The 13257-nt window shown below is 39.4% G+C and overlaps 1 protein-coding gene and 1 long non-coding RNA gene across 2 annotated transcripts in view; both read right to left on the bottom strand.

Moving 5' to 3' along the window:
- LOC127504943 (uncharacterized) overlaps window positions 1–2209 on the bottom strand; it is a 30425-nt gene extending 28216 nt beyond the window's left edge. The window contains exon 1 of the long non-coding RNA XR_007927521.1: window positions 2103–2209. This is a non-coding gene — a long non-coding RNA (uncharacterized LOC127504943). The remainder of the gene's footprint in view (window positions 1–2102) is intronic.
- An 8024-nt stretch (window positions 2210–10233) lies between these two features.
- her9 (hairy-related 9) lies at window positions 10234–12058 on the bottom strand. The gene is made up of 4 exons (XM_051880842.1): window positions 11678–12058; window positions 11435–11530; window positions 11247–11334; window positions 10234–11140 (listed from the first exon to the last, which is right to left on the bottom strand). Exons 1-4 carry the CDS (start codon window positions 11783–11785, stop codon window positions 10557–10559), a joined length of 876 nt encoding a protein of 291 aa, XP_051736802.1. The 5' UTR covers window positions 11786–12058; the 3' UTR covers window positions 10234–10556.
- Between the last annotated feature and the right edge of the window lie 1199 nt (window positions 12059–13257).

Genomic DNA, 13257 nt, shown 5'->3' with positions numbered 1-13257 from the left:
AAATGTTACTTCTAAGGAAGCTGTCACAAAATAAAAAATATGTTAATTAAAGGGGTGGTCGATTATGGTTTCACTTTTTTAACTTTAGTTAGTGTGTAATGTTTCTGTTAGAGCATAAACAATGTCTGCAAAGTTAGGATGCTCAAAGTTAGATATTGTCTTTTAAAGAATTCTCTGTTTAAGGACTATAACAAACGGCTGGTAGGGACTACAACGAGCTTCTTCCAGGGTTGGTGACATCGCTAACCCTAAAATTTACATAAACCCCGCCCCCGGAGAACACACAACAAAGGGGGTGAGGCCATGTTATTGCAATACAGTACGTAACACAAATGCAATAGCATGTTGTAAAAGCAAGATGACAAAATGACAAGTTATAACCGTAATTAAACTATACTATTCCTGTTCTATCTTCATGCAGCATATATTCTCTGGCTCTGTTGGCATCTTACAACAGTTCCCACACAAGCTATTTATAGATTATCATGACAGAATATGCTAATCAATGACTTTAAGATAGTTAACTCCACATCAGCTACATAAATTCATCAACTAACCATTCAGAAACGTCCTGTTGCATTCTACATGTGGTCACTTCTTCTTGACTCTCCATCATTGTCCGACTCCGTATTGAACATAAAAGGCTGAACAGTTTCTGACATTTTCAGTGAATCTGTGTGAGGTAATCGGCGCTGCTAACACAAGCTCTTGAAACTCCGCCCTCTTCTTGGGAGCAGGAGCTCATTTGCATTTAAAGGGACACACACAAAAATTGAGCGTTTTTGCTCACCCTCAAAAAGTGACAAATTTAAAATGCTATAAAAAAATTATCTGTGGGGTATTTTGAGCTAAAACTTAACATACACACTCTGGGGACATCAGAGACTTATTTTACATCTTGGTAAAAGTGGCATTATATGATCCCTTTAAATGTATTTGTTAATTGTGGTTTAGAGTGTGCTGACTGACCAACTTTATGTTCGCTAGCACTCATCATCTGAGCGAATTCAGTCACATGACTTGAGGCAAAGTCACGCAGCTTTTGATGAGCATCTAGTAATTTATTTAAGGCAGAGGCTATTTGCGCTAAGTGCAAATAGCAATTAGAAGCTATTTACACTGTGAAAATAGCATATTTTCTTAGTGATAGATGCTATTTACATCGTGAAAATAGCATATTTTCTTAGTCATAGATGCTATTTACACTAAGTGAAAATAGCAATATATTCTATTTACACTAAGTGACAATAGCAGCATTTTCTTAGCAATATAGTAAGAACATAAAACCTTCCCAACACCTTCCCCTAACCCTACCCAATAAATACTTTTACTATTATTAATCACTCGTTAGGCAGTTATTCCACTTTTAGGAACATTATTTTCATTTTTATTGAAAATAAATGCATTTCTGATGTGATATGTGATGGGAAAATGGAGAAGAGCAAGCTCTGTAAAAGGCGGATTTGAACCCGCGTCGATTGCGTTAAAAGCCAAGTCTGTGATCCTTACTCGCTACTGCTGCACCACTGAAGTCATTAAAATCTATGCGCCTTTTTTAAAACTTGACTGGCCCAACCAGACATTGGTGGGTGGAGCTAGTGTAAATAGACACTCCGTTTATAGCAGTAAATGTGTTTGCATCACAGGTTATGTGCATGTTACTAAAAAAAATATGTTCACCTCAAACAAATTTTTTAAATTCATTTTGGAAATTTTATTTTTCCATCCAGCGTTTTTATGTAACACCCCAACATTTGCATAAAAATATGTGAGTGAGAAAATTCCTTTTTTTTTTTTTTTTTAAAGATACTTGAGAGCTGAATCAACATTCACTAGCTCACTAGTAAGGATTAATTCACCAAGGAAACATGATGTGGAGAGTATCACCCTGTATTGTTTGCGTGTGTGTGTGCCCAGCTGTGCTCTCATTTCACCCTGCCATTCACTAGCTGCTTTTGTTTGGAGTGAAGCCTTTCTCTTATTGACACTTGACTCGACTGTTTCATGCATGAGAATCAACACCATAAAATCTCCAAGTGGAGGGCACACTGCTCTGCATTTACCATAAGAAGTGAAAGACAAATAAGACGAGTAAACTTTACCTTCCAGTCAGAAGAAAAGAGAGGACAGAGATCAAAAAAAGGGAACAAGCACTCATAACTGTGACCAGCCCCATCCGGACAGAGACCTGTCACAGTCTGAGTCAAGAGCCTTTAAAAAGGCAGATCCACATGAGGCTGCATGATAAAGAGAAGAAGAAAAACAATTTGATCTTTTGACAAGATGAGGGGAGGGGAAGTGCAGGACGAGAAAGCTCCCAGGCACCTTTTCAAAAGCTGGTAACATCTGGTGAGGGGATTTTTCTTGTAGTTTCTTCTTTACTTTTCTTTTGTCAAATGCACCCTAACAACTCTGTGCCTGCTAGTGCCCTGCTAGATACCAGGACATCCTGTATGAGGACAATGAATGAGCACACAACTGGATAACTGGAAAGATTAGACTGCACACCTAATATGCACACCTAATCCTTGTGATCTGAACATGAGGACGACAACAGATGGGTCTTTAAAGGTGAAGTGTGTCATTTCTGTGCCACTATTATTAAAAAATAATTATACCTATATTTGCCTACAGAACAACCACTGGCTCTGCACCACTATACCTAAACTCACTACTTCAGACTTATGCGTATATATATATATATATATATATATATATATATATACATATGCATCACCTTTAAACGGGGGAAAAAAAGAATAGAGGATTCTGATGTTGCACCAAGGTTTCCAGGTTACATCATCAAAATCACCCAACAGAAGCTGTACCATGCTATTTGTGTTAACATATTGTTCTGCCTTTTGTTGTTTTGTTTCTTTGCTGTGCATTAAAAGGGCAGTGAATATCCGCACACACACATTCTCACAGATGGTTTGAAAGGACTGACATGAGTCAGAGCTGTGAGCAGTTACTCTCAGGTGTCTATCTAGGGCATGTCTGGGCTTGTGGTGAGACAGCGGCTGATTCACCAGCCATGCAGGGGGCAGATTTCCCACTCCCACTAACTGTGCCCTCACAGTGACCCTAATGTACACGTTGCCTGCCTGATAAAAACATGAGAACCACAAATATTAAGAGGATGTGAAAATGTATGGCAACATCAGAAACGTCAACAACTTTCAAATTACAAACGAGCTGAATCTAAAATGCTGTTCATTGCAAAAAGCACAACTGGGATAAAACGAGCCGAATGAAAACCAGTCTTTCATAAATTCCACAGGACACCCTGGTTACCATTCGGCACATAAACTCCTCAACGTGACTCACTAGATTTCCTGAAACCCAACTGAATTGAAGAGCTTGCCTTAATGTGTTACTGAGTTCAGCGAGCACGGGAAATGCCATGCTGAGAGGACTGATTTCACTACCTCAGAACTGCATCCCACAGACATGCAAGGCCTCAGTGCACTCATTGCGAGAGAGCCCACAGATTGTGCCCTCTGTTTGACTTTTCAGTTAACCACTTGTCATCCACAAGAGTGTAAATGTTCTCAGAAATTAAAGAAATGTATAGTTATGAGCCAAAATAAAGTCAATGCCAAAACATGTAAACAAACAAGTAAAGTTAAATGCAGTGTTGGGGGTAACGCATTACAAGTAACTTGAGTTATGTAATCAGATTACTTTTTCAAGTAACTAGTAAAGTAACACATTACTTTTTCAATTTACAACAAAATATCTAAGTTACTTTTTCACATTTATTAACTGACACCTCTCCTATCCCCATGTTGAGAGAAATATAGTGCGGAAGTGTTGTATGCGCTGTGTGAACATGATGGTTATTGTAGTTCTAGACTAAATGTGAACATGCATTTACTCATCTCACTTACACAAAAACATTCGGTATTCCTCAAAATGAATAAAAACAGTGAAATGCAATCTCAGAATTTTACGCAAACCTGTAATAATAAACTATATTAAATTACACGAATATACTTTATGTATTTAATCTCACTTTATTAACAAATGTCTTTGCTGCTGACCTTCAATGATCTAATTCAACCATACTAACAAGCAAAAATTACTTTAGATTAGATTTAGAAATAAGAGTGTTGAACTTCCTTCTCCTGTATCCTATTCTTCTTCAATCTAGAACGGCACAACACTGAAAGCTTTGTTTGAGTTGCGCCCTCTACTTTACAGGAGTAAATATGCATTTCCTTCAGCCTGAGGCTTATTCGTTTCACTTTTGGTGTGAAAGAGCCTTTAAATTTACCAAAAATATAACTTTTCTGTTGTTATTAAAAAACAGACAAGCAAGCCCAGCCCAGGTGAGAAAACGTAATGCAAAATTAACGTAACGTTACTTTTCATAAAAGGTAACTAAGTAACACAATTAGTTACTTTTTTAGGGAGTAACACAATATTGTAATGCATTACTTTTAAAAGTAACTTTCCCCAACACTGGTTAAACGTACTTAAGCTCTGAAAAAGTACACTTATTTTCATTTCGAAACCAATATCCTGAAACCCTTTACCTGGAATTGTAAAATATTTAATTCTGAAGCTAGGAAGTGGATGAATTTAATTCTTATAGTTGTTTGACACTGTAATGTTGTTAACTGTAGAGTCATCACCATATATATATATGTGTGTGTGTGTGTGTGTGTGTTAAATTAACTGAATAAAAGTCTAGAAAAAAGCACTCTCTTCTATGAAGTCTGTCCGTAATATAAGAACATCACTTAAAATAGCCTAACAGCTGATCAGTCAGATCCACATAAATAAATGGATCTCAAGATGCGTAAAAACATAAATAAAAAGCGTGTCCAAATTTAAAGCTGGTCTTCTTCAAGGCCACCAAGGAGATGGGATTATAAATACTTGGAAAGACCTCCTGACTGTCAGGGGGTTGTGGTCCTTAACTTTCTCCCATGGAATCTATACTATTCGCAAAGGCTTCAAAGACTGCCAAGACACCATGACTTGAAACCATAGATTGTGCTGAAAAGCAAAACCTGGACTCAGAAATATGTCCTGCAGACAAGTGACAAGGATCTGCGGACCTTGCGGCTCCTTGAGCTGTGATATCTGATAAGGGCCGGCGGTGCGTCCCTACGTGTCTCCTCCCTCCCCTACCACACGACTCCTGCTACTAGGGAGAGATGGTCTGCATTGCTATTAATATCAGAGGAACAACAGATAATCCTTGAAAAAAAAATAAAACAGAAGAAAAATTTCTTGATCCACAGATGTCCATGACATACCAGTAAAGCGATAGTTAACCCAAAAGCTGTACTACACCTCATGTTGTTCCAAACCTGTATGACTGACTTTCTTCTGTAGAACACTAGATATTTTGAAGAGCATTTCATTAACTTTCATGGTACAAATCTTTTTCAAAATATTTTCTTTTGTGTTCTACCGAAGAAAGTAAGTCATGCAGGTGTGGAACAACATGAGGTTGAGTAAATAATGAGAGAAATTTCAGTTTTTGGGCGAACTGTTCCTTTAAAGTCCACCTAAATGAGTTCATTTGTGGGGATGTTCTAAGTCTGGGTCTCCTGCATAATTTTGCTGATGACTGTGTCTTTAATGACTTCTTGAGCAACAGGTGCTAAAAGAGAAAGGAGGAGTGTCAGCCTCATTTGGTTCTTTTCTGGACCACAGAGCCCCTTGCCCCCCACCTTTCTCCCACAGCGTTCATATCCAAGCATGCAGAGCATTTCCCCCTTGTCCTCGTGTGTGACTTTGAACTGGAATAAATTTAGACAGGGTTACGTAGGCTGATTTGGTTGCGAAGGCAGCAAAGGAAAATTGGTATTATATACACATATATACAAACCCGATTCCAAAAAAGTTGGGACACTGTACAAATTGTGAATAAAAAAGGAATGCAATAATTTACAAATCTCATAAACTTATATTTTATTCACAATAGAATATAGATAACATATCAAATGTTGAAAGTGAGACATTTTGAAATGTCATGCCAAATATTGGCTCATTTTGGATTTCATGAGAGCTACACATTCCAAAAAAGCTGCGACAGGTAGCAATAAGAGGCCGGAAAAGTTAAATGTACATATAATGAACAGCTGGAGGACCAATTTGCAACTTATTAGGTCAATTGGCAACATGATTGGGTATAAAAAGAGCCTCTCAGAGTGGCAGTGTCTCTCAGAAGTCAAGATGGGCAGAGGATCACCAATTCCCCCAATGCTGCGGCGAAAAATAGTGGAGCAATATCAGAAAGGAGTTTCTCAGAGAAAAACTGCAAAGAGTTTGAAGTTATCATCATCTACAGTGCATAATATCATCCAAAGATTCAGAGAATCTGGAACAATCTCTGTGCGTAAGGGTCAAGGCCGGAAAACCATACTGGATGCCCGTGATCTTCGGGCCCTTAGATGGCACTGCATCACATACAGGAATGCTACTGTAATGGAAATCACAACATGGGCTCAGGAATACTTCCAGAAAACATTGCCGGTGAACACAATCCACCGTGCCATTTGCCGTTGCCGGCTAAAACTCTATAGGTCAAAAAAGAAGCCATATCTAAACATGATTTAGAAGCGCAGGCATTTTCTCTGGGCCAAGGCTCATTTAAAATGGACTGTGGCAAAGTGGAAAACTGTTCTGTGGTCAGACGAATCAAAATTTGAAGTTCTTTTTGGAAAACTGGGACGCCATGTCATCCGGACTAAAGAGGACAAGGACAACCCAAGTTGTCATCAGCGCTCAGTTCAGAAGCCTGCATCTCTGATGGTATGGGGTTGCATGAGTGCGTGTGGCATGGGCAGCTTACACATCTGGAAAGGCACCATCAATGCTGAAAGGTATATTCAAGTTCTAGAACAACATATGCTCCCATCCAGACGTCGTCTCTTTCAGGGAAGACCTTGCATTTTCCAACATGACAATGCCAGACCACATACTGCATCAATTACAACATCATGGCTGCGTAGAAGAAGGATCCGGGTACTGAAATGGCCAGTCTGCAGTCCAGATCTTTCACCCATAGAAAACATTTGGCGCATCATAAAGAGGAAGATGCGACAAAGAAGACCTAAGACAGTTGAGCAACTAGAAGCCTGTATTAGACAAGAATGGGACAACATTCCAATTCCTAAACTTGAGCAACTTGTCTCCTCAGTCCCCAGACATTTGCAGACTGTTATAAAAAGAAGAGGGGATGCCGCACAGTGGTAAACATGGCCTTGTCAAACTTTTTTGAGATGTGTTGATGCCATGAAATTTAAAATCAACTTGTTTTTCCCTTAAAATTATACATTTTCTCAGTTTAAACATTTGATATGTCACCTATGTTGTATTCTGAATAAAATATTGAAATTTGAAACTTCCACATCATTGCATTCCTTTTTTATTCACAATTTGTACAGTGTCCCAACTTTTTTGGAATCGGGTTTGTATATATATGCATAAAAGTAGATAGATATTTACATGGATTAAAAATGCATGTGTTCTCCATGATCCTAAATCAGCTGGTCTGATCACTTCTCTTAGATAAACTTAGTTTTGTTCCTCCTTGTGGTCAAAAAGGACACTACATTTGACCCTCATAAAGATAATCACCACCTTGTTGACCAGTACTCTAGTCTAGAGTCTTAACATCACAATGCTAAACTGTTCTGTTCATTTAAAACATGTTAATTATTGAAACATATCTGCCAAATCAGCAGATCAAACAAAAATCACATTAGCTGGTCCTTTCATGAAAGGTTTAGACAAAAACCAAGAACAGACGGCTAATGAATCATCAGCCGGTTTTATTTGTGGAAATGGCCTGATCTCAGAAACACATCCTGCAGACAAATGACAAAGATTTGTGGACCTGCTGGCTCCTTGAGGTGACATTTTTGGCATTATAAAATGTGCTTACGCATGTTTTTAACACTTTTATTGTGGTAGTACATCCTGACAGGTTTTTTTTTTTACAGGACTTGACATACTATAAAGTAGGTTTTCAGATTTTCAGAATACACTCTCTAGTGTTACACTCACTTTCTGCTCTTTGGTGTATGTGCATAAATTGTCCAGTTTGAGTTTAAGACCTGAAATAATAAGAGCTGATCATATCTCTCTGGGTAGGCTGATTAAAAAGAGGGGGATTCGTTCATTGTTATTTCTTTTAGATTGTGGTATTTTATCCTGAGACCAGAGAGGAATGCTTGTTATGGCTGTTAATATAAACAGTCAAAATCTTCAACTCTCAGCTCTAGATCAGTGGAACAACTATATGTACAGTTTTGACTATACTTATTTGATCCAAACTTAAAATATTATATAAAATATGTAAAAATTACATGAAATAAATATTATAAATATAATATAGCCTAAATAAATATAAATAACAGCCAAATCATGTTTTTGCTTCAAATGCTATGCAGGTTCAAATTACATTTTTTTGTATAGAAACCATTGCATCAATAAGAGGTCCTAAATGTTGCTTCAAAAGTTTCTGTGTGTTGGATCTGGCCAGTGGCTCTTGTAATTATTATACTCTGGCTCTAAACTCACATCTTGGCGGCCACGCGTGTGCGCCTCTTCACCTCCAGAGAGGCTGTGCGGCCAAAGCACGACCCGGCCTGCCAGCGGGGATTTACGGATTGGCGCTCTGCCCGGCCGCAGGCAGTCTAGTTCGCTCGGTTCTCACGACCTCAGCACCACAACGGCATCTCTGAACTATTAACTCAGACACGCAGGCAGAGAGAGAAGCCACGGAGCCCACACACTGCCAACTAGTGTTTCAGCAATGCACATGTGCGAAAACAAGCTTTTCTATGCGATTTAGATTAGCCCCGAGGGTTTTTCAGTGTACGAATCTTTCAATGACTTTCAGGGGGGTCTACTTTTTTCTGTGCGCATTTTTTTAATTAATTTTGTGTTTAGTTTCAAACACGACGTAAAGATGTTTGTGATATATTTGTTATGTGTAAATCTATAATAAAGTGAGTTCAGTTTTATAGCTGTTTAACGAACTTTTGTGGTTAACGTTTTGTGGTAATACTACTCAGAGCCCCCACATAATTCGTGGTTTTGAAAATAGCCAACTTTTTTTGATGACCACTCCATGAGTAAATTAAGTAAATCACAATGAAATAAAGAAGTAAAATAATTACAATAACCTATTGAAATTATGTTACTTCGTAGTGACGTGTTAATAAATAACTTTTAAAGCCCGACAATCTCAGCACTGCTGCAGGGTTTAACACGACAGAGTTGTTAAGTGGGAAACCCTGTGGCCGACGGTCACCAGGGTGTGTAACCTAATCCGAAAACGAAGAGGACCGCTGACTGCAAGTGGCAGACACACGGCAAACGCCATGCCGACATCCCGCGCAGCACGTCTTCCAGTTCCGGAGCTCACGCGCAAAGGGAAGATAAGTTTACATCCAGGGATAACATAAACGACTGGGAGAGGCCTGCATGTCAAGCTGCCTGTAATAAGGAAATATATATATTTTTAAAATACAATTTTAATTCTATTATATTTTGATTAAGAAAGAGGTTTGGTGTTGAGGAGGTAACTCGTCATCAGTTTAGTCAGAAAAGGGGCGCGAAAGCAGCCAACGCGCTATTCAGGTGCTATACAACTAAAGCAACTGGTACACAAAAGGAGGAGAGGATTCTTCCATATTCTCTTTTCACTGAGGCAATCTGTTAGTGACATTAACCCAAAGCGTATTTCCCAGACCAATGAATGGGGGTTTAGGACTTCTTAAAGATCCCGCTGCATACAGGATGAGACCCTTTTGAGATGTTTAATTACCTTTTTGCAAAAGAAAAGAAAAAACCCTCTCATTGCCTTTGTCATTTCAACCTGTGACACTTAAGGGTGATCTCTTCCCGCCAGAAATAGAAACTAAAAGCAATATGGGTTAGCCAGGAAACTTTGAGCCTTTAAAAAGTTGAACAGCTGTTTTTTTTTTTTTTAATTTAAGTTTAAAGGTATTTATGCCATTTCTGCCTTTAAACTCGCTTTATTGTTTTAAATTTGTTTAATAAAACTTGAGTAAAAACCGTCAATCTTCATGCGTATTAATTGTCAATATTTAGGCTAAATGTAGATTGTCACTCTAATTTTAAATAAAGAATCAAGTAATAGCAAACATAAAAACGATTTGTCCTTTAACTTACTCCATTGGTATTATAGATTTACATCAAGAACAAATCTTGATTAAAAAAAAAAAAAGATTGAACACGATACATTTTAGTAATTTTGATTTATTCAGCATCAAACATAAACACTCATCATGAAAGAAACAAGAAAGCTTTGGCATGATATAATCTTTTACAAACTTTGTACAAAACTAAATTCTTTCATTTAAAAAAGTACTTTATAAACATTAAGTGTTATTCTGTTGAATTAACAACAGAATATTCATTAACAACATCCAAATATTGGAATCAGCTAACAAACATACGCGCATTGTCCAACAGAAGGTCAACAAAGTCCCTTATAACGGAACTGAACGTATTTTCTTCATCATGAAAAACTGTTTTAGAAAGTTTGTATGGGATGAGCAAGTCTACCAAGGTCTCCACACCGGTTCATTGCTTTCTGCTCCGGCACTAACACCAACGGGACTGACGGCCTGTGAAACGCCCGCGAAGGAGGTCATTCCCTGCACGGGAGATGCCACCGTGGGAGCTGAGCTGGCCTGGACGGGACTGGCGTTGACAGCCACTGGAACACTTGCGTTTGCGTACAAGGGAATGACTGGGGTTGTAGCAGAAGCGAAAGCTGGGTTGGGGATAAGAAAAGCAAACTGTCCGTCGGTGGCTGGCACCAGCTGGAATCCTCCAAAGACTTTAGGTGAAACCGCTTCTGAAGGACTGAGTTTGGAGCCCATTGAGGCGCCGTTGATGGGCAAAGTTGAAGGAAGCTGCACGTGAAGAGGCTGAGCCAAATGAGCCTGCTGAGATGGGGCAGGTTGAGGGTAGTTCATGGCCATCATCTGTCCCAAACAACCAGACAGGTGGTTGAGAAGTCGCGACCTAACCTCCGCATTCACCCCCTCGCAGGTAGAGAGAAACCGGGTCACCTCGTTCATGCACTCGTTGAATCCTGCGCGGTATTTGCTGAGGACGTTTGTGTCAGCTGACAGGGCCGCTAGAAAGCAAAGGTAAAGTTTATTAGGATTGTGTATGTAGGAAATACAATTACGTTTTAAAATTATATGTTTAAAATCCCACATTTGAATGACTTAGTAACTTACCGGTCATCTGAACACGCTGCAAATTGCGCAGGTGCTTGACTGTCATCTCAAGAATATCAGCTTTCTCCAATTTAGAGTGTCTGGAGCTCTGTGAATGAGAGGAACCGATTAGAAATTTAGTTTTAAGATTAAGATTGTTGGGTTATTGACACGTGAAAAGAACAAATAGATCCGTAGCCAGAACTTACATCTTTTTTAAGAGCATCGAGTATCAGGGTCTTCAGCTGTCCAAGGCTCTCGTTAATTCTCGCTCTGCGGCGTTTCTCCATGATTGGCTTTGAAGACTGCAGATAAAACGCAAATGTCATTCATTTATATTACAAAACCTTTCATTTTTTTTCATACTGACTGAAAAAAATGGAAATGGCAACTGACATTCCTCTAAAACAATATAACGTCGCAAAAAGTGCTACACACTAAGTGATATTTACCTTTCTGTGCTCGCTGGCATTCTTTGGTTTGTCCGGAGTATGAGATCCACTGGCAGGGGCACCAGCAATAGGTGATGCGGTCTGCTTCTCCATATTATCGGCTGGCATTATCAAAACCAAAGTCGGGTCCGGTATAAGCCAAAAAAGTGTTTATATTCCGTGTGGTGTTTTTTTTAAACACAGAGACGGGCTCTTAGGATTAGACGCGGAGCGTAGCCAAGATCTCGGGATGGTCACGAGAGAGAGTGTGAGTCCCTCTTATCAGCTAACGTTATATGACTTATAGTCGGCAGGCTGTCATATGAGGACACGAGCGTAAGTGGCGTAGCGCTTCAGAGGGCAAGTCGAATCTCCCACTGCCACACGCCAGCGGTATTTATAGATAGATCGCATGCTCCCAGTTCGTGTGAAACCCTCTCTGCATTCTTTCCCACACTCGCTTCAGCCAATAGGCGCGCGGACTCACCCATTGGGCGCGGGCAGACTGCTGATTGGACAACACCCCCGCGGGCTGTCAGTCACGCGCTGCTCAATCAGCCCTGGAGGGACAAACAACAAAGAGGCGAGTGCAGTCGGCCTGGCTGTGAAGTGATAAGGGGAATTGGGGGAATACTCTTGCTGTTTGCCACCAACGTTTCTTCATAGCTGAATCACGTATTTCTGCATTCACAAACTGCGTGAACAACATTCCGGTACACTTGACGCCAGTATGGTTAAACTGATAAATCGTGTAATTTTAATCAACATAAAAACTTTATACTGTATTTTTATACAGGTAAAAATAACGTATTTCACCAGAATGTCACCTATTCGAATTATTACTATAACCAATACACTACCATCAACGATATTACAACCATATTGTCTTGCAAATTATTGTTAAGATTGTATTTAATTGCACCGGATTTCATTGGAAAGTTGCATTGGACATTATTTATTATTTATTTCATAAAGGAAATGTCCAATGCAACTTCGCGAACATGCATTCTATATCCATAATTCATCTTTGAAAAAAAAAATATATATATATATATATATATCGCGCATATATTTTCTTTTTGTTATATATAGCATATAGGCTATATAATGCACAGTCATTAGACTAAAATATTTCACTGCCAGTGCAATATTGTGCATATGACAAATAAAAATTAATAGTGACAGCATTTTATATTTATTTGTTTAATTACACGTCGCAGAATGTGCACATTATAGCAGAAATGCGATGATACGCTCGTTGTAGAAAATAAAAAAATTAGAGCGAAAAAACTTAGAGGATCTAGTTGCGCTTCAAAGAAGAAAGCAGCTGTACAGGCACGCGAGGCGGTTCGAAGCAGCACGCAGGAAACCAATAGGAAGCTGGCGGCTTTATGCAAATAGAGCGGAGTTTCGTCTTATTGGCTGGGTGAACATCTTACGCGTCAATCATTCCAGCAGTGCAGAAGGCAGAGAGCGCGCGGGGGAGGTGTTGCTACATCTGTCCGCGTGCCAGCCAGTCTGCGCGCCCGCTCACTGCACCGCTGCGTCCCCTGAGCACGTGCCGTTGCTACACTCGCAGGCTGCGGGGTTTAGAGAGCAAG

The sequence above is a fragment of the Ctenopharyngodon idella genome, chromosome 22 (assembly GCF_019924925.1).
Source record: "Ctenopharyngodon idella isolate HZGC_01 chromosome 22, HZGC01, whole genome shotgun sequence".
Lineage (NCBI taxonomy): Eukaryota > Metazoa > Chordata > Actinopteri > Cypriniformes > Xenocyprididae > Ctenopharyngodon > Ctenopharyngodon idella.
The sequence above is the reverse complement of the archived record's forward strand: the minus strand, read 5'-3'. Positions and strand labels throughout refer to the sequence as shown.

Coding starts and splice junctions, on each gene's coding strand:
- her9 (XM_051880842.1), bottom strand. CDS start 11,785: ATGCCAGCCGATAATATGGAGAAGCAGACCGCATCACCTATTGCTGGT. Junction 11,335..11,434: donor TCGATGCTCTTAAAAAAGAT/GTAAGTTCTGGC, acceptor TCTCATTCACAG/AGCTCCAGACACTCTAAATT. Junction 11,141..11,246: donor GCAGCGTGTTCAGATGACCG/GTAAGTTACTAA, acceptor TTTGCTTTCTAG/CGGCCCTGTCAGCTGACACA.